The 22,273-nt window shown below is 44.6% G+C and overlaps 1 protein-coding gene across 1 annotated transcript in view; it reads right to left on the reverse strand.

Moving 5' to 3' along the window:
* LOC137300749 (ADAMTS-like protein 2) overlaps positions 1 to 22,273 on the reverse strand; it is a 115,782-nt gene that overhangs the window by 43,917 nt on the left and 49,592 nt on the right. Inside the window, 5 exon segments of the mRNA XM_067970022.1 lie at positions 7,164 to 7,530; positions 10,019 to 10,194; positions 11,689 to 11,769; positions 17,782 to 17,905; positions 17,998 to 18,143. Of these exon segments, the coding sequence (XP_067826123.1) occupies positions 7,164 to 7,530; positions 10,019 to 10,194; positions 11,689 to 11,769; positions 17,782 to 17,905; positions 17,998 to 18,143 (894 nt within the window).

Here is a 22,273-nt window from a genome sequence, read left to right on the forward strand (position 1 = left end):
TGTCCGGTCATGTTTTGTACACTCTCCCTTACTGCCTTTTGTTTCTGTCCCCACTTTACTTCCCACCGACTTCCTGCATCGGTTCCCATCCCCCTGCCACTTTAGTTTAAACCCTCCCCAACAGCACTAGCAAACACTCCCCCTAGGACATTGGTTCCAGTCCTGCCCAGATGCAGACCGTCCAATTTGTACTGGTCCCACCTCCCCCAGAACCGGTTCCAATGTCCCAGGAATTTGAATCCCTCCCAGATGGGGAGAAAAGGTCACTTATTGCAGCAGGGCACTCAGTTCTTTCAGATAAAGTTTTGGCTGCGAGATCTTTGTGCTTTCACTAAAAATTCTTACTTTCCACTCAAAATTCTTCTGTTCATACATATTTAACTACTTTGCGGACCCCCTCAAAAGCACACCGTCAGGATGGGGGGGGGGGGGGGGGGGGGCGCCATGGCTGCATTCACCACTACATCCGAGGACGAGCAACATCACCAGCCTCGCCAGGCACTGCGTCCACCTCCGCCACTTGGAGCTCCACAACACAGTGCTGCGCCACAGGCATCTGCACAAGAGCACAGAGGGCAACAGAGGGGTGCCGCTTGAGGAGCCCTATCCACATCCGCCACCCACATGGAGGAGGAGGAGGAGGAGGAGCAGGAGGAACCCATGGACACAGCAGCAGCTTACCTGGCTGCTCATGAGGCCAGGGAGTCACTAATATGTGAACGGTTCTCTTAACATCAGAAAGTGTGAACAGTCCAGTCCTCACACCACATGGAAAGAGCCCACACCAGGCTGCCCATCCCTCCATGCACAAAACAGTCCTGCAACTACACATACACCCACTGTAAAGTGACCCAATGAGTGACATCAAGTGTCGCCGTTCATGGTGAACCTCATGAAAGGGCCCTATCACAAAAGCCAGTCAAGAATGGGCAAGACGTGGCAGCAATCATAAAATTTAATGTCACTTTAACAAAAACTAAATTTAAATGAAAAACATGACAGTCTGTCAAACACCCTTGCGCAGGCCCTTTGTGATCACAAAACCGTCACCTTTCTCTTACGACTACTTCTACGTGGTGCATCCCCTGTGGCTGCAGCAGATGTAGTGACAGGTTGCTCATGTTCATGCCCTGACTGCTTAGATGCTTTGGGTCTACGCCCTCTGGGTGCTGGAGCCCATGAGGGCCCCTTCAAAAACTGCCCACCTGCACCTGTGCTGGGGCAGACTCGGCCACCTGGAGAGGAGGCAGCATTGTGGGTACTGACTGAGAGAGGGGCAACGGGTGAGATGTGGGAGTGCTTTGACTGGCGTCCCCACTTCCATGTCCCCATTCGCCATCATCCTTCACATGGGCCAGGGCTACATCACACCTACCACTCTGCTGGACAACATGTGGAGGACATGTGTGATGCCTTGTAAGGCCAGTGCTAGTGTATCTGTCTGCCTGTTTAAGGTGGCAGAATGTTGTTCAGCCCGAGTCCAAACGGTTGATATCAGGGCCTGAATGGACTCAATTGTGAGCCGTGCTTGAAGCTCAATGGAGGCTAGCCTTCTCTCCATCGCAGACATTCCCGCACTAACCTGTGACAGTAGCTCAGAGAATTGCTCATGTCCCTGTAACACTATCTCTGAGATTCCCTCATGTCCCTGCGACAGTATCTCAGAGATTCCCTCCCGTACCTGTGCCACCATTCCACTCATACAGGAGTTGGACTCCTCCATTCTCTGCGCTATTGTGGAGAATGCGCATGGCACCTGTTCCAGTACCTCGCAAATGTGCTGCTGTCCCTCGGTCATACTCCTTTTAAAGGATGGCCCCCAGGGTTCAGCATCTGCGTCCAGATGAGCAAAGCCTGGAGAGGAGTGCTCCCAATTAACTCTCCGCAGCCACCCTTGCCTCCAGTGTCTGCTCGTGCTCACGTGTGAGGTAAATCACCAGGTGCCAACCCAACTAACTGAGGACTAGGACCCTCCGAGGTGTGAGTATCTGCGCCGGTGGATGGCTCGCTAAGATGTGACGGTGTCCCCTCAGAGGCCGGCAGAACCTCTGAAGAATTGCCCCCTGCCTTCACAGCGATCGCCGAAAGCCCTGTAAGAGAACAGAAAGCAAACGGGAAGTAGAAAAGCAGTTAATGACTCAGAAAGGCAAAAGAAGCAAAGGTTAAATAGTGTTCAGCACAGGAATTTGATGGGGTTAAAGGGTATATATTTCAATGCAAGGAATATTACAAACAAAGCAGATGAGCTAAGGGCACAGATAAACACATGGCAGCATGATATCATTGCTATAATGGAAACCTGGCTTAAAGAGGGGGATAACTGGCAGCTCAATATCCCTGGATATAGAGTTTTCAGGCAGGATAGAGTGGGTGATAAAAGAGGAGGGGGGTGGGTAACATTATTGGTTAAAGAATCAATTCCAGTTGTGAGAAGGGATGATATGCTAAATGGATCATCAATCGAGGCCATATGGGTTGAGCTAAGAAATAAAAAAAGGGGCAGTCACACTACTAGGAGTGTACTATAGACCCCCGAATAGCGAAAGGGAGATAGAAGAACAAATATGACGGCAAATTTCTGAGTGCAAAAATAAGGGAACAATAATAGTAGGGGACTTCAACTACCCTAACATCAACTGGGATTCAAACAGTGTGAGGGGCACAGAGGGCGCAAAATTCTTGATCGGTGTCCAGGAGAACATTTTTAGCCAGTACGTGACAAGCCCAACAAGAGGGGATGCAATTCTAGATTTAGTCCTGGGAAATGAAGATGGGCAAGTGGGTGAAGTGACAGTGGGTGACCATATTGGGGTTGGTGATCACAATTCAGTTAGTTTTAGCATCATTATGGAAAAAGAGTTAAATCAGGAGTAAACGTTTTAAATTGGGGGAAGGCAAATTTTACAGAACTAAGAGGTGATTTGGCAGAAGTGGACTGGACACAACTACTTGAGGAGAAATCAGTGGCAAGCCAGTGGGAGGCACTAAAAAGTGAAATTCTACAGGTACAATGCAGACACGTCCCCTCAAAGAAAAAGGGTGGCTCTGCCAAATTTAGAGCCCCTGGTTGTCTAGACGTATACCGGGCAAGATAAAGCAGAAAAAGAAAGCTTATGACTGTCACAGAAAAGTAAATACTGCAGAAAGCCTAGAGGAGTATAGAATGTACAGGGATGACGTAAAAAAGGAAACAAGGAGAGCAAAGAGAGGGCATGAAAAAATATTAGCTAGTAAGATTAAAGAAAACCCAAAGATGTTTTATCAGTACATTAAGAATAAGAGGATAGCTAAGGAAAAGGTGGGGCCTATCAGGGATGATAAGGGTAACTTGTGTGTAGAAGCAGAGGATGTGGGTAGGGTTTTAAATGAATATTTTATCTCCATATTCACAAAGGAAAGGGATGATCCGGATGTAGTACTTAAAGAGGAGAGGTGTGAAATATTGGATAAGGTAAACATAATGAGAGAGGAAGTACTAGAGGAACTGGAATCCTTGAAGGCTGATAAGTCACCAGAGCCGGATGGATTGTTTCCTAGGCTATTGAAGGAAGTCAGGGAGGAAATAGCGGATGCTCTGAGGATCATTTTCCAATCCTCACTAGATACAGGAGAGGTACCGGAGGACTGGAAGACTGCAAGCGTGGTACCATTGTTTAAAAAGGGTACGAGGGAAAGGCCGAACAATTATAGGCTGGTCAGTCTTACCTCGGTGGTGGGCAAACTATTAGAATCAATACTGAGAGATAGGATAAACTGTCACTTGGAAAGGCATGGTTTAACCAGGGATAGTCAGCATGGATTTGTTCAGGGAAGGTCATGCCTTACAAATCTGATTGAATTCTTTGAGGAAGTGACAAGGAGGATTGATGAGGGTAGTGCAGTGGATGTTGTCTACATGGATTTTAGTGAGGCATTTGACAAGGTCCCTCATGGCAGACTGGTCAGAAAGGTAAAAGCCCATGGGATACAGGGAAATGTGGCGAATTGGATCCAAAATTGGCTCAGTAACAGGAAACAAAGGGTAAAAGTCGATGGATGTCTTTGCAAATGGAAATCCGTTTCCAGTGGTGTGCCACAGGGCTCAGTGTTGGGTCCCTTGCTGTTTGTGGTATATATTAATGATTTGGACTTGAATGGAGGGGGCATGATTGGCAAATTTGCAGACGACACAAAAATTGGCCGTGTAGTTGATAGTGAAGAGGATAGCTGTAGACTCCAAGAAGATATCAATGGGTTGGTGGAGTGGGCGGAAAAGTGGCAAATGGAGTCCAACCCGGAGAAGTGTGAGGTAATGCACTTAGGGAGGGCAAACAGTAAAAGGGAATACGCAGTAAACAGAAATATATTGATGGGGTAGAGGAAGTGAGAGACCTTGGAGTGCATATGCACAGGTCCCTGAAGGTGGCAGTACAGGTAGATAAGGTTGTGAAGAAGGCATACGGAATGCTCTCCGTTATTAGCTGAGGTATAGAAGACAAAAGCAGGGATGTAATGATGGAACTGTATAAAACGCTGGTAAGGCCACAGCTGGAGTATTGTGCGCAGTTCTGGTCACATTACAGGAAGGACGTAATTGCTCTGGAGAGAATGCAGAGAAGATTTACAAGAATGTTGCCTGGGCTTGAAAATTGCAGCTACGAGGAGAGATTGGATAGGCTGGGGTTGTTTTCTTTGGAGCAGAGGAGGCTGAGGGGAGACTTGATTGAGGTGTACAAAATTATGAGGGGCCCAGATAGAGTAGACAGGAAGTACCTGTTTCCCCTAGCGGAGAGTTCAAGAAGTAGAGGACATAGATTTAAGCTGATTGGCGGAAGGATTAGAGGGGACATGAGGAAAAACTTGTGGGTGTATGGAATTCATTGTCCGAATTGATGTTAGAGGCAAGGACCCTCAACTCTTTTAAAAAGTACCTTGACCTGCACCTAAAGTGCTGTAAACTGCAGGGCTACAGAGCGGGTGCTGGGACGTGGGATTAGAATGGTTGTTCATCGAGCTGGTGCGGACACGATGGGCCGAATGGCCCCCTTCTGTGCTGTATCTTTTCTAAGGTTCTAATATTAAGCATCATCACAGATGTGTCATGTTGCGATGAGCATACTGAGGTGCTGAAGATGGCAAGGTATGTTAACATCAATTCATATTGTGTGTGATGAATGTTAAAGTTGTGTCACCAGACGTTTGTCGGGTGCCAGTCTCGGCGTCCCCGACGGACAGGTACTTGAGGGTTCAGCTGAACTCCTGCTCCATGTCTGTAAGGATGACGATTTGTTGCAGCCGCCCTCCGGTCTTCCCACTCTTCTGTACATTTTGCGCTCTCTTCTCCTAGAAGGGGAGAAAGAACAGATGTGTGAGTGAGTGATGGTGAAGTCACCAACCAATGAATGCAATGGTTTGGGTGAGTCTGACCATGAAAGAGATGCATCAGAGGGTGAGTATGACCCTGAGGGTGAGGTTGGGGTCGGTGATGTGGAAGACAGAATGTAGGAGAATCAATAAGTGTACTCACTTTGGCTGACCTAGTTAGGTCATTGAAGCGCTTCTTGCACTGGACCCAGGTACGCGAGATGTTGCTGCTGCTCGTGACCTCCTCTGCCACCTCGAGCCAGGCCTTCTTGGCAGCAGAGGCAGGCCACTGCCTCCCGTCCGCCGGGTAAAACAGATCCCTCCTCCTCCTTACCCCATCCAGTAGCACCTGGAGTGAGGCACCGTTGAATCTCGGAGCAGCCTTGCCCCTGTGCTGCTCCATTGTGATTTCTGGGTCTTTGCTCCAGCAAGAGCCTTTGGAAGAATGTCCCTTTAAATAGAGCTCCTCCAGCTGACAGCCTGTGATGCGAGTGCGCAGTCCGCCCGCTGTGCAGCTTTTGGACGGCAAACCCGGAAGCCACGTTAAGTGGCACCAATTGAATCGCGATCGTGTGATGAACGGACATTTTTTATTGGGCAGGTTACCCGTGCGCCCAAACACCCCTTCCGCTGCCATCCTGCCTCCACTCTAATATCGGGGCCAACCTCTCAGTTCTGGTATCATCCTGGTGAATCTTTTTTGCACCTTCGCCAGTGCATCTATCTCCCTTTTATAATATGGAGACCAGAACTGTTCACAGTACTCCAAGTGGGATCTAACCAAGGTTCTATACAAGTTTTACATAACTTCTCTGCTTTTTAATTCTATCCCTCTAGAAATGAACCCAGTGCTTGGTTTGCTTTTTTTAACGCCCATATTAACCTGCGTCGCTACTTTTAGTGATTTGTGTACTCCAAAGAGTATGTGGCCTCCTTAATCTTCCTACCAAAATGCACTTAGCTATATTGAAATTCATTTGCCAATTACACACTCATTCTGCAAAGTTTATTAATGTCTTCTTGCATTTTGTCGCACTCCTCCTTTGTATTAACTGCATCCCCCAATTTGGTGTCGTCCGCAAATTTTGAAATTGCATTTCCGATTCCCAAATCCAAATTGTTGTTGTAAATTGTGAACAACAGTGGTCCCAGCATTGATCCCTGTCGAACACCACTTCCCACCTTTTGCCAGCCTGAGTAGCTACCCTTAACCCCTACTCTCTGTTTTCTGTTTTGTAGCCAGCTTGCTATCCATTCTGCTACAAGTCCTCTGACTCCACATGCTCTGACCTTAGTCTTCAGTCTACAATGAGACCTTATCGAAGGCCTTGTGAAAATCCAAATATATTGCAACTACTGCATTACCCTGCACTACTCTTTGTTATTTCTTCAAAGAATTCAATAAGTTTGGTCAGGCATGACTTTCCTTTCTGAAATCCATGCTGACGATTCGTTATTATATTTTCATTTTCTTGATGTTTCTCTATTACATCTTTGAATAAAGATTCCATTATCTTTCCTACCATCGACATTAAACTGATTGGTCTATAGTTCCCTGGACTTGTTCTACTTCCCTTTTTAAATATTGGAATAACATTAGCTGTCCGCCAGTCCTCTGGCACTATTCCCTTTTCTAATGAATTTTTATATACATGTAACAGTTCCTCTGCTATCTCTTCTCTACCTGCTTTTAGGGAGAAGCTAAACAGAGATATAAAAAAACCTGAAGGGAAAAAAAGTAAGAAAAACTGAAAAGAATTAGAATGTATTTCATTTTACTCAGTTACGATCTGTTCCTCCAAAGTCTCAGTAAACCTTACCTTTGTTTTGATGCATGTTCTCATCTTCTGATTCAAGCTCAGGAGCTGCTTCATCATAGATCGTGTTGCTCACATCAAAACCAGCCAGATTTTTCACTGTTCTTAACATCTGGTTCCCCTTTTCTGCAATTTCCTTTGACAATTTCTCGCTGTAACTTGCATTAGTATGAAAAATGTCCACACTCTCTTCTCTATCCAAGTCATATCTCCTATCAGTCTGTTCATCATCACTTTCTATGCCTTGAGAATCTGATCCAGGCACATAGTAATACGAATCAAAGGAAGGTCGAAGGTGCTTGAAGTGTAGAATCTGTGGCATTGTGTATTCATACGTAATGTAAGGGTTCTTGCCACTTTGAATTAGCAACTAAGAATGCAACAAAATCAGTTACAATGCAGAGGCCACAGGGACAGCAGATTAGCTTGTAATATGTTTCACTATAACTGCAGCTAAGGCATCTGAACATTGAAGATACTTTACAAATATATTAAAAGCTACAGAATTTTACATTAATCCAAAGAATGCTCTGCTCCAGAGAGGCCTGGGACGTGGGCATTGTTGGCCACATGCTCGTGTCATACCAATAAACATACGTCCATACACCTTATGGATACGCAGCTTTTGTAAGCTGCCTAAAGGGTCACTGCATATTTTAGGAAAAGCACAAAAGCTTCCTGATTGTCATTGGCTACTTCCTTGACTTTGAGATATCCATCAAGTCTGAAAACCCCAGGACTCAAACCTCTTGCTCCTGGGGTTCCAAGGGGTTCATTCTTGAGAAGAATGCATCAATCACCTGTTTTATGCAGCGATGCAGAGCAGACTGACAGATATTGGTGATATCACTTGTTGGCCCCTGAAAAGAGCTTGTGGCAAAGAAATTTGAAGTGATGGTTACCTTCATTGCCATTGGCAGCGACTTGCCTGCCATGGAGCGTGGCTACAAGTTTTCCTGCAGCAGGCCGTACAGCTCTCGGGCCACCTCCTTGGAGAACTGAGGCCTTTGCATGCGCTATTCTTCAGTTAGGTCCATAAAATTTCTGTGGGGTTGATATCTATGTCGTTCTGGGTAAGGCTGAGTAGGTGCCCTCCTTTTTTGATGCCTCACTCCCTCAAGTATCCAAAATGACCTCTTCCTCATTCTGGTCCACTTGCTCCAAATGTGCTAAGTATAGGAGTATTCTAAATGGCACACCCACACTGCAGAAGAAATGGGAGGGTAGCAACTAATTGCCGGGACCTCCTGTACACTTCTGGCCAACAGCAGAGCACCCAGATAAATGCAGAAAAAGTAAGCAACAAATTTACTGGTAACTGTCCCTTTAAATCAGCCAGCCACTGAAATGTAGCAATTAGGCCAGAAGTGCCAGGTTTTTGTGGGGACAATCTGCCCCTGATCTGTGACCAGAAGTAGAAGGCTGGTCGCAGGTGTGTGATATCATTCGCCATCAATTTAAATCTCACTTAAAATGCTGTCCCCGCTTTGTGCGCTATGGAGTGCAGCATACTAAAAAGTGCAGGAAGTTTGAGGGCAACGTAATCAGGGTGAAGACCCGGTCTAAAGGGTCTCCACTTATTTTTCTACGTGTTTCACACATAATTTAGGCAATAGGCATTTCCAGCAATGGGGAGAGGAAAATTGGCCCTCAGGTCTTTGGGGTCACTGGTCTCAACCAAGCAGCTGAAAGCCAACATAAAAGCAAGTTTTGAAGTTTCAGCACATCAGTGGTATCCCTGATGGCAGAACCAAACCAGTAAGACCAATTCCCAATGAAGCTGAAGTGCATCTGATACTGTATGTAATTATCCTTCCAGCGCAAATGTCCACCCTGCGCCAGAATGGTGAAGTCTGAGGCTTTCCAGGTATTGGGCCTCAGGCCTCATTAAGATTGGGCCTGGTACGGCTTAACATCCCGCCAATGAAGACCAGTGAAAAATCAGGACACTTAAGTAAACGGGTCCAGGATCGAGTCAGGGAGGAGAGGCAACATGGGGTCGGGGGATGAGGCTGGGGGTCGAGGATCTGGGCCTGGGAGTTGCAGAACCTGGAATCAGGGGTCCGTAAATCATGGGGGCCGAGAGCGAGAGCGATTGGGAGGACCAGAAGTGATTACATTCAGGTAAGTTACTTACCTTCTTTGTTGCAGGCGATCTCTAGGGCTGGTTTCCCTAAGGGTAGCCCGCGATGGCGCTGCCTGCCTCAGAGCAATCCAATCTTGGAGAGTACCTGATGCACTTCAGATGCAGCAGGAGTCAGGTCAGATTGAGTCAGGAAGTAGATATTGGTTCAGTTCTAGCAGCAACCTCATCTCTGCATTCCCCCTAAATCAGGCGCTCCTGGACATGTTTGTGGGCTACGCTCCTGGCCCAAAAAGTTCATCCCTTTTCAAGCAACAGAGTTCTGCAGGACACCCAAATCCTGGTCAGTGAAATTAGGTGTGGAAATATTTTGGGCAACCATTTGAATAACATCAATCTCATGCTGAGTGTGGCTGGATTAAGTCACTTTTCACCTTTTAAGCTATTGTTAAATGACGAATTAGCTGGTTGATAGGTATGAGAACACCATTATTAGCAGTATATATCCTGAGTGGCCATTTTCTGCCACTACTACTAATGGATTTGTGTGCACAAAACCAGGGAAGAAAAATTGGGAGCATTGCTATTTTGATTGGTGCCAGTTCAGCACCACCAAAAACAGTATAGTTAGCTCTTTCTGGAGCAAAAGAGGAAAGTATTAACATTTTACAACTTATAGCACTATTATTACTGTAAATGTTTGGAAAAGAATTTGTTTCTGCACATTTACTTGAATAATATGATTTTTTCATTTAAAATGATTGTGAAGTTGTACCAGGATATTAATGCCCCGATCCGTCGGTCCTTGAGCCACAATGTATTCAATACCAGTCTCATACACATCCATTGGCCTCCTGTATTTAAACACCGTGCCTGCAAGGTGGACATTTCTTGGACCGTCTACTTTTAAATTGCCATTGACAAAGAAGTTTCCAGACTCATCAGCAACAGCTGCAAGGTAAATAACAGCACAGATAAAACTCATTCTTCCTGCAGGATGTTGTTGCCACTATTTTGGATTTTATTAAAAGAGAGAGAATACCAAACTTGGCAATGATACTCAGTGCTTGCTGCTGGAGCCTAAAATACTGCACAAGGGTGAACCAGACCTGGTTTTACGAGGGGCAGTTAACTGTGCAAGCTTGTAAAAACAAGCTGCTACCAGTGATGACATAGGAAAGGGGTTTTCAGTGCTAATGCCCATCCTATATTCTACTTTGAGGGGAGAGAAACAATAATAATGATGGCTCTGCTGATCCCTTTCTCTCATGTGGGAGACAATGAAACATGTAAATAATCATTGGTTCCAATTCAGCATCTCTAAAGGTTTGATAATAATGGGGTAGACTTTCCATGGGCAATCTCCAGCTGTAAATTTAGCAAAAACCTCGGAAAAGCAGCATAAATGGCTGTCCAGGGATTCTGCTGCAGTTACAGCCAGAGATCTGGTGAATGCCCATAGAAATTCCACCCCAGTATCTTTAAATCTGGAGTGGTTGAGGGAGGGACCATTGCATCTTTCAAGGGAAAATGGATAAATCTTTGAAGCAGAGGAAGTTACAGGATTATTTTAGCAAAGAGCCAGCACAGACACGATGAGCCAAATTGCCCCCTTCTGTGTTGTAAAATTCTATGATGTGGAGATGCCAGTGATGGACTGGGGTGGACAAATGTAAGGAATCTTACAACACCAGGTTATAGTCCAACAGTTTTATTTGAAAATCACAAGCTTTCGGAGGCGTTCTCCTTCATCAGGTGAGTGCCCACACTCACCTGACGAAGGAGAAAGCCTCCGAAAGCTTGTGATTTTCAAATAAAACTGTTGGACTATAACCTGGTGTTGTAAGATTCCTTACATAAAATTCTATGGTTCTATGATTCCTTGTGACTTTGGGAGGCAGCTAATCTGTGCCAGTGTCTTACTGTTTCCACACACTTAACAGTAGCCTCTTAAATATAGGATAGTTACTGCAAATGTTACAAGTGTCTGTGAATAAACCTCAACATGTGGAGCAAAGAATACTTCACAAGGAACATGAAATACTATTTATATCTGTACTTTTGCAGATCACTTATCAGCCATCCTCGATCATGGGAATATAAATATTTCACAGTTCACTGTAACAACTCCTTTCTTTATAGAATATACTGCATTTCCAAGCCAGAATCATGATGATATTGCATAAAAACATTTTATATTCAATAAGGAATGCATTGAGACCATTCAAATCAGAATGACTGATCCTAACAGTGATGAGTAACATACAAGATTACATTAATAATACATTAACATACAACATACATTAATAAACATTTACTAGTCATGATTTACTAATAACACATTGGGTCAAGCAAATATACTATTACGTGAGCCAGTGCTAACAGACAATGCAAACATGTAATAAAGGAAAAGAACATAGATACCTCAGGTGCTCTTATACATACCCAAAACATCGTCTGATTTCTTTCTTTCAATTATCTGGATATCTGTTGCACCAACTGGGATGTGAGTTATTAGAGAATAGCCTAGGAAACAGTTTGATAATCTTTCATATCAAAGTCTGTGCCAATCTGCAATTAACCTACACCACAGCATGAACTCCAGGGACTCAGAGGAAACCCTGATCTCAGAAGGAGAAAACTGAAACAAATTAAAAATGTTTGAGGGACAAAGAAAAATACGTTACACAAAGACTTTGAGGGGTTGAGAATCCGACAGTTAACACCTGATGTGCATCAGCCTCTTCCCCAGAACGTCAGGCATGGGGCCTGAGGCCTTCAGCATACCCGATGAACTATGTGTGTCAAAATATGGGTGGACGTACATAGGGATCTGGAAGCTTGTGCACAAAGCTTGTTAATGCCCCCAAAACTACTTAACCTAGTGGGCCTCCCCATAAATTCACTGAATGAGTGCTGAAGGGGAGGTCTTATTGAAAAAAATATTTTTTGCCTTTGGTGGTCTATCATCCTTTCTGTCCCCTTCCCCTTCCCGTAACACCGAACCCCTTTCCTCCCCACTGCCTCATCCCCTCCCAGGCAAAACTGCCAGCACTCAACAACTCTTCATTGGTTGCTGGCACTAACATTCTAACTGCCGCCATCGCCTGGCACTACCAGCATATCACGGGTTACTCACCAGGAACACCAGCAAATTATGTAAATCAGCAGACCATGCGTTATCAGGTAAATTCATCTAATTTGTGTGCAGGTGCATGCAGCACCTAAGAGGCAGTGGCCCTTGTAGCGAGGGTGCTGGGACCACATTACTGATCTAGAAAGTCCAACAAATAATTTATAAACTAGGTTGAAGGAACACATTGTACTAGTGGAAATATAAGGGCTAATTTTACTAGTTTGCTTTCTCAGCATATAGCTCTACATTAGGGGAAGAAGCATGTACAATTACCCCATGGAAAATTTCCCAAATCTCCATGAAGTATTTCACTGAAGAGGCTTTGAGTAAAGCAAAGCATCCCCATTCAACGGATACCTGCATTTAAAACTAGAGAACCATATTAGTTTACAGCACAGAAGGAGGCCATTCAGTCAATCATGCCTCTGCCAACTCTTTGTTAGAACAATTTAAAACTAGTCCCACTGCTCTGCTCTTGCCTCATATCTCCCTTGGCTTCAAACATTTAGTCAATTTTCCCTTAAAAGATGCAATGGTCCCTGCCTCAACCACACCCTCTGGCAAAGTATTCCATGCTCCAACAACCCTCTGTGTAAAGAAATTTCTCTTAATCTGTCTCCTCACTCTGTTAGTGTTAATTTTAAATTGATGCCCCCTAGTCACTGACTCCCATAGTGTTCCCATACTCACACTATCAAAGCTTTTTGAATAATTGAATAACCTCTATTAATACTCATCTTCGCCTTCTCCGCTCCAGTGGAAATAGTCCCAGTATTTCAACTCTGTCCTCATAACTATAGTTTCCCATCCCTGGAAGCATCCTGGTGAATCTACACTGTGGCCTTACCAATGTTTTGTACAAATTCATCATTACTTCTTTACTTTTGTACTCTATCCCTTTCAGGAATGCAGTACCTTAAAGGGTGGTGGAAGGAGATTCCAAAGAAACTTCCAAAAGGCAACTGGATATGTACTTGAAAAGGACTAATTTGCAGGGTTATGGGGAAAAAGCTGAGGTGTGGGACTAAATTGGACAGCTCTTTCAAAGAGACGGCACAGGCGCGACGGGCCAAATGGCCTCCTTCTGTGCTGCGATATTCTAAGATTCTATGCCCCTATTTATAAAACTGAGATTTCTATTGGCTTTTTTGATCTAATTGCACTCACACTTTGAGAATGACGTATTTTGAACTCTTAGGCCTTTGTTCATCCACATCCATATAGATTCCTGATTAACAAGGGAGTCAAACGTTATAGTAGGTAGACCGGAAAGTAGGGTTGAGGTCACAATCAGATCAGCCATAATCTTATCAAATGGCTTAGCAGGCTCGAGGGGCCAAATGGCCTACTCCTGCTTTTAATTTGTATGTTTGTACATATGTTCGTATCTTCAGTGTCTTTTCATTAAGTATACTCCCACTCCTTGTTTTTCCTCCTCACTTATTCTTATTAACTTATATCTGTCACCTGTCTGCCCATTACCCTAACCTGTCTGTACCTTCCCGAAGATTTTTACAGTCCTCCTCATTGTTTGCCAAACCCCTTATTTTTGTGTCATCGGCAAAAGTTGAGATTGTGTGCTCTATACCCAAATCCAAACCATCTATATCTACAAATTAAGATGGAGGCAGCACTGACAAGGATACAATATGTCCAAACCATCTCCAGTCCAATCAATACCCATTTATCCCAACTCTCTCTTTCCTATTTGTCAACCAGCCTTCTATCCATGCTCCTAAATTTCTTCTTATACCATACACCTGAATTTTTCTAACAAACCTCGTGAAACAACTTATCGAACACCTGAAAATTCATGTACATGGCATTCCCTTTATCAATCCAATCAGTCATTCTTCAAAAAACTTTATTATCTAACTTTTTCAAACACAATGGACACTAAATTGGGCCGTGTAGCGCCCACTGTTTTGGCACTACACGGCCTCTCCGACATCCAAGATGGCGTCGGACGCCATCTTGGTATAGGAGTTAGCGCAGGCGCAAATAATGAACGCTGGAATCATGTAAAGTAGGGAGAAAATGGCTTCAATCAGTGTGCAACGCTGATTTAAAGTGATAGACACCATTTTGGGACTTAACGCTCAACTCAAAGCAGTCTTAACCTCAACCATCTGAACGTGTCTTAGAGTGCTTGGAAGTCCCCCTACCAGCGCTATTTATAGGGACCATGCAGGATTTACAGGTTAGGGGCTGGATTATTGCTTCTGGCTGCCGAGACATTTGTAACTGTTTTTGAAGGTTTCCTAGACTTCAATACTAGGACACGGGGACATAGCCTAACATTTAAAGCCAGGACGTGTAGGAGTGAAGTTAGGAAATGCTTCTACACGCAAAAGGTGGGAGACGTTTGGAACACTCTTCTGCAGACGGCAGTTGATGTTAGCACACTTGTGAATGTTAAATCTGAGATTGATAGCTTTCTGTGAACCAAGGATATTAAGGGATATGGGGCTAAGACAGGTATATGGAGTTCGGTCACAGGTCTACCATGATCTCACTGAATGTTGGAACAGGCTCAAGGGGCTAAATGCCACTGCCACTTGCTGCTTCCTGATATGTGCCACCTTCTGCTGCAAGAAAGCGGGACGTGTGTCTCGGTGTTGTGCCTGTCATGGTTGAATAGCTAGTGTGTGTGGCCTGTGAATTGTGGGTGGACGGCTTGAAACAGCGGTCATGTGAAAGGGTGAGAGGAAGCAACTGGTTGGAAGAGTTGAGTACTGATGGAAAGAGTTTGTTGGTACGTGGGTGATGGGGAGTATAGTGCGTGGTGCAGTTGGTATGAGACGCCACTTGACAGTTGACCTCACTCACCTTCTCCACTCATGTCAAAGCATTGAACTTCTTCCTGCACTGCACCCATGTTCATGATGCTGTGCGCCTGGCATTGACTTTGTCCCCCGCTGCCTCCCACTGCCTTTTGGATATATGTCTGGAGGGCCTCTTGCCCCGCCCCTCCCCCCAACCCCACTGCAGATATAGGATGTCCCTCCTTCTATCCACCTCTTGCACCAAGGTCTCGAGTGCATCAGCAGAGAACCTTGGTGCACGCAATCTCGCAGGCCTGGTACCAACTCAGATCGGCAGATCTCCACTTGCCTAGATGAGTGCAGCTCCAACAACACCCAAGAAGCTCGACACCATCCAGGACAAAGCAGCCCGCTTGATTGGCACCCCATCCACCACCCTAAACATTCACTCCCTTCACCACCGGCACACCGTGGCTGCAGTGTGTACCATCCACAGAATGCATTGCAGCAACTCACCAAGGCTTCTTCGACAGCACCTCCCAAACCCGCGACCTCTACCACCTAGAAGGATAAGGGCAGCTGGCACATGGGAACAACAACACCTGCACGTTTCCCTCCAAGTCACACACCACCCCGACTTGGAAATATATCGCCGTTCCTTCATCGTCGCTGGGTCAAAATCCTGGAACTCCCTTCCTAACAGCACTGTGGGAGAACCTTCACCACACAGACTGCAACGGTTCAAGAAGGCGGCTCACCACCACCTTCTCAAGGGCAATTAGGGATGGGCAATAAATGCCTGCCTCGCCAGCGACGCCCACATCCAATGAACGAATTTTTAAAAATTGGTGAGATCTGGCGTGCAGATTGGAGGATGTGGGATTTAGTAGTGCGCAACCTTTATTCAATGTTTCAACATAACTCATCAGTTTGTAAACATAAGGATGGGACCTGCATCTGTGTTTTACGTGTGCGATGTCTGATCTCCGTTCAGATAGCAGACTGTTATTTTCAGCAAATAACAGGTACCAGCTACGTTTACGAGATTTCTAAGAAACATCCTCCCTTTAAGAGATTGAGCTCCCACTGGTGGTGGAAAGTGCAAATTGCATTGGTTCCACATGCAAGGCCTGGAATGGAATGCTGATTGCAGGTGAGTCGTCAGGTGGGCCGAAACTTGCGTCCTGCCTGCGCAGGGGCCATTGGGCGTGGGGTAATAGCACATCACGCTACCCTCGCCCAAAAACGGCCCCTATCCAATTTTTCCCCCAACTTACCTTTAGAAAATTCATGCTGGCTGACTTTGATTAACCCATGTATTTCTACATGCTTAGTAATTTTATCTTGAATTATGCATTCTAAAAGTTTGCCCACAACCAACATTAGACTAACCTGTCTATAGTTGCCTGGTTTATCAATTCTCCCTTCTTGGACAAGGATGTTACATTGGCTACTCTCCAGCCCCACAACACAATTGAATATTTAAAGAGGACTGAAAAGTTGTTGGCCAGATCTTTTGCTACCACCTCTCTGCCTTTTTTCAACAGCCTAGGGTGCAGCCATCAGGGCCCAGTGACGTAGCCAGTCTTGAGTTTTACTCATGCTGAATGGTCATCAGGCATTTGAGAGCATCTCGGATAGTTTGTATTGTGCCTTTCTAATTGAGATGAGCAATTATTCTCTCTCCCTTTTCTGTAATAACAGCAACTATCTGTATTGATCTGCTAGTTAGAGTGGCATAGGCAAAAACATTAGCAAGTTTCAAAGTGGAGCTGGACTTTATAATAGGAGAGCTAGTATACTAGAGAAATGCATTGAATAGCATTACCTCTTCTTTGACTTTTCACATTTCTTATACAATATTATGCACCAGATTTTCCAAAAACAGCATACTTATAACAGAAAAATTCAAGGATAAGTCAGTGACACCAGCCATACTCAGAACTCTGGTACAAAACCCGGGGAAGTGAAGTGAAGTTGTGCTCTCCGGGGGAGTGAGGTGCTACAGTACACTCGCGTTCCTGTGGCCTAATAGTGTAATTGAGCATCACTTCTCCTGGTGCATATTATGCAATAAAGAGTCAAATGGAGATGCTCCCTTCAGATCAGTGTTTGAAAGCCAAACAGACCAGAAAATGTCAGATTTGATCCCTGGTATGTGCTGCATTAATTGATCTCAGCTGCAGCAGGTGGTAGAAGCACGATACTTGGCCTCAGTGTCCAGGTTATAGAGAGGAAAACTAGTTAGTTCCCATTTCTGATCACTATCCAGTCACCTTTTCTGAAAAATGCACCGGCAAGAACAAGTTCAGGCTCAGATGTGATGCCTTTTGTGGTAGAATTGTGGTACCAACAAACTGTCTAGACCCACACATTAAGAATGGCCATGTGCCCATGGCACTGTACCTCAGCAAGATTCAGGAGTAAGGGAGAAAAATGGAGGAACAATAATCAAATGAAGGTTTTTAACCAGCTGCACTGGACCAGTGAGCGTGGCGGCTCTATGGTGTGTGCAGCATGAATTCCAGCGAAGTACAGACTTTCCCCACGTCTCTGACTGCAGGTTGCTTCCAGCTATTTGTAAAATTCCAACACAATAAATAGCATCAAATAGCATGTTCACAGTTGCATTCTTACCCAGATGAGATGCTCCTTTCCTGTAGTTGCCAGTAACTCGTATACAGCTGCTTCCATTTCCCTGGCAGATACCACATTTATCTAGGGTCTGGGTGGAGAACAGCACCCCGTCACATCCAATGGGCTGCAAAATACAGAAAGGGTATGAAAAAAAGTCAACAGGGTTGTCACATTTTCAGAATTCTAAAATGTATCTATTCAGATTATGTTCACAACCTCACACCCTCCAGCTACACAGACTCCTCGGTGTTCCCCGAATTTACAAGATGTTCCATCCCGTGCTGGGGCCATTAGCTGCCTCTGTCCATCTGTTGTAGTACACTGAAGATCACAAGGCTTGCTTGAAATGTGCACGTAATCATCTGCAAGAAATGAAGAACTTGCATATATGCAGCAACTTATCATTGCATCTCTCAGAAACAGCCCAAAGAACTTCACATACAATCACTTTGAGGTGGAATCATTATTTTGCAGACAAAATCCACAAACAGCAATGAGATGAAATCAATAGTAAACAATTTTACAACACCAAGTTATAGTCCAGCAATTTTATTTTAAATTCACAAGCTTTCGGAGATTTTCTCCTTCCTCCTATCTTCTTGGATATCCTTTCCACTGTGAGCCGGCAGTTTGTGGTGTCGATGGTAGTCATGATGTGGAGATGCCGGTGATGGACTGGGGTTGACAATTGTAAACAATTTTACAACACCAAGTTATAGTCCAGCAATTTTATTTTAAATTCACAAGCTTTTGGAGATTTTCTCCTTCCTCCGAAAGCTTGTGAATTTAAAATAAAATTGCTGGACTATAACTTGGTGTTGTAAAATTGTTTACAATTGTCAACCCCAGTCCATCACCGGCATCTCCACATCATGAAATCAATAGTTCATGGCCATAATTTGCTGTCAAAATAATGGTGAGTGTAATGGCACTCCCTGTTATTTATGCGCAAATGCTACAGTAACTTCAGGTGAGGCAGATGCGGGATTAAACACAGAAATCCAAAAGTTGCTGCGTATTAGTTTCGCGAAAACGGCATCTCGCTGTCTGCCTCACCAGTGAAATGCATTGAACAGTGCGAAGTTGCTGTATTTGCACAGTAGATATGAACTAAACTCACCACAGAAAGTTAAGTCTTGTCCATTTCACTTTAAGTACCCTTTAACGATGCGATATGATGTTAATTACTGCCAGTCAACCTCTCTGGCACTAAAAATTAACTAATAAAAAGTGTGGAGTCTCATTCCTTCAGGTTTTAATTGTTGTTAGAGATTTTAAAAATGTAAAATTTAATTTTTTTAAAAAAAAGTTTTACTTTTCCTTTGTCTCCTTTTTTCTCTCTGTTAATCCAATCTTTCTTTCCCTCTCTTTATTTCTCTTCTGTACCTGATTTGACATTGAATTCACCGATTCTAAATTACACTTCCTTCTTAGTCCGTGTACTGTTAATTTCACAATCCTTCAATCTGATTGGTTAAGGAGATACCCAATTGCTTGCCCTGCTCACTCAGGTCTCAGATGCCCTGTTTCCCTCGCTGCAGCATTATCAGCTCGCACTTTCAGAAACTTGCCAGGCACAAATTTTAAAAACCTAAACGTGCAAGGGCAAGTCTAACTAATGGCAGACGCTGTTAGATGCCCTGCCACAACAAATAATGGCCCAATCTGTTTGGTGATGTTGGCTGAAGGAGGAATGTTATCCCAAACACCAGCAGAATCCCCTGCTCCTCTGCCAGAAAAGCCATGGGATCTTTAACTCCACCTGAAACACTGCCGACAGCACCTACGTTTAACACCTCATCCATGGGGCATCTCTAACAATGTAAAGTCCTGGATTAAGCCCAGAATGTGTTATCTCAGCTCACACAGCACTATCAAGATTGTTAACTCGCTCAGCACTATCCGGAGTGTTATCTCAACTTGTACAGATAGTCCAGGCTGTTATTACGCCTCGCACATCACTATGCCATGTGTTATCTCAACTTGTACAGCACAATCCAAAGTGTGTTAGCTCAACTCACACACCTCTGACTCAATTGAGCCAAGCTGGCCCTTAGACAGCATGTGAAATACATGGACAGTCAGGAGTCTATTGTACTAAAGTATCATAGCTGGTAACTATATGACATAGGTGAGATCCGAAGCTTGGATATGGACTCTGATGCAATTTGGACACTGAGCCAAATTCAAATCTAAAATTCTCAATTAATCCGTCTCTTTGAAGCTGAAATTCGGATCTTCATAAACACAAAGTAATGATGCGACTCGGGTCTAAGGCTCAGACCTCCTGTTTGAAATTCTTTAGCATAAAGGGATGAAGAACCTCTTCAGGCAGAGCCAGTCATTTGACCAGTTCACAGTTCGTTGACGACTACGATAGGGTGGGCAGGGGCCTCCTCCTCCTGCACACTCATCTCTTCTCATAGTCTCAGTAGAGGCTAATGAGTCAGAAACTCTGCCGTGTGCTATTGGCCCATGGGACCTGGATCAATGCTACTTCGAAGAATCAATTTTCAAATATTTACCAAAAAATATATTTTATCTCCAAACTGTCCAGGAATGCAGTGGGATATTCAGGTGTTTCAAATTGCTGATAAATAATTAAAAAAAACATTTTCTGACCAATATTTAAAGATGTTACGAAAAGAAGAGTGGATGGCCAAGACATTTAAAAAAAAAATATGCACCACTGGGCTCAACAGGCTGGAATTTCGACTATGATCCCACCTGAAATGGAGCGGGATGGTGGCGGAAAGCAGAGCAACATCAGGCAGGTAGACATACTGCCGCCTCCCTGCCCCGATCTCTATTTCCCTCCCCCAACCTCTCTGGCTGCCGCTTCATAAGGATCAGTGCTTGGGCCTCAGGTATTTACAATCCATATTAATGACTTAGATGAAGGGACTGAGTGTAATGTATCCAAGTTTGCTGATGGTACAAAGCTAGGTGGGAAAGTAAGCTATGAGGAGGACACAAAGAGTCTGCAAAGAGATATTCACTCAGAGGGTGGTAGGTCTGTGGAATTTGCTGCCCCAGGAAGCTGTGGAAGCTACATCATTAGATAAATTTAAAACAGAAATAGACAGTTTCCTAGAAGTAAAGGGAATTAGGGGTTATGGGGAGCGGGCAGGAAATTGGACATGAAGCTGAGTTCGGATCGGTCAATGCCCTGTGGGTGGCGGAGAGGGCCCAGGGGCTATGTGGCCGGGTCCTGCTCCGACTTCTTGTGTTCTTTAGATTTGTGGTTGGGATCAGATCAGCCATGATCTTATTGAATGGCGGAGCAGGCTCGAGGGGCCGATTGGCCTACTCCTGCTCCAATTTCTTATGTTCTTATCTCTTATGTTCTTATATCGACAGGTTAAGTGAGTGGGCAAAAAGGTGGCAGATGTGGGGAAATGTGAGGTTATTCACTTTGGTAGGAAGAATAGAAAAACAGTATATTTTTTAAATGGTGAGAAACTATTAAATGTTGGTGTTCAGAGAAATCTGGGTGTCCCCATACAAGAAACACAAAAAGTTAGCATGCAGGTACAGCAAGCAATTAGGAAAGCAAATGGCATGTTGGCCTTTATTGCAAGGGGGTTGGAGTACAAGAGTGGGGAATTCTTACTACAGTTGTACAGGGCTTTGGTGAGACCTCACCTGGAGTACTACGTACAGTTTTGGTCTCCTTACCTAAGGAAGGATATATTTGCCTCAGAGGCGGTGCAAGGAAGATTCACTAGATTAATTCTTGGGATGAGAGGGTTGTCCTATGAAGAGAGGTTGAATGGGCCTGTACTCTCTGGAGTTTAGAAGAATGAGAGGTGATCTCACTGAAACATGTAAGATTATGAGGGGGCTTGACAGGGTAGATGCTGAGAGGATGTTTCCCCTGGTTGTAGAGTCTAGAGCTAGGGGACATAGTCGCAGGATAAGGGGTCGGCCATTCAAGACTGAGATGAGGAGGAATTTCTTCACTCTGAGGGTTGTGATTCTTTGGAATACTCTAGCCCAGAGGGCTGTGGATGCTGAGTCATTGAGTATACTCAAGGCTGAGATGGATAGATTTTTGGACTCTAGGGGAATCAAGGGATAAGGGGATTGGGTAGGAAAGTGGAGTTGAGGTCAAAGATCAGCCATGATCTTATTGAACGGTGGAGCAGGCTCGAGGGGCCGTATGGCCTTCTCCTGCTCCTATTTCTTATGTTCTTCCCTGCCTACCACATGCAAATGCTGGCAAGGAAGGAGCTTAGCTTCCTGGCTTATTTCCCTCCTGTCTGCCTCCTCCTTCCACCGCTCCCTACGACCACCTTGTGAAAGGTGACGGCAGGCCCCGGGTTGCAGTGGGAAGACCCAAGTAGAGGCTTCTTCTTACAAATAGGCCCCTGTACACTTACTTTTGTAGGCCACAGTTTCTACCAACAACTCCAACAACGCTAAATGTATTTCTTATAATCTGAATTCAAAACTCTGTTCTCCAGTAGGAATACGTTATAAATATAAAGAA

This window comes from Heptranchias perlo, chromosome 31, assembly GCF_035084215.1.
Source record: "Heptranchias perlo isolate sHepPer1 chromosome 31, sHepPer1.hap1, whole genome shotgun sequence".
In the NCBI taxonomy this organism is placed as follows: domain Eukaryota; kingdom Metazoa; phylum Chordata; class Chondrichthyes; order Hexanchiformes; family Hexanchidae; genus Heptranchias; species Heptranchias perlo.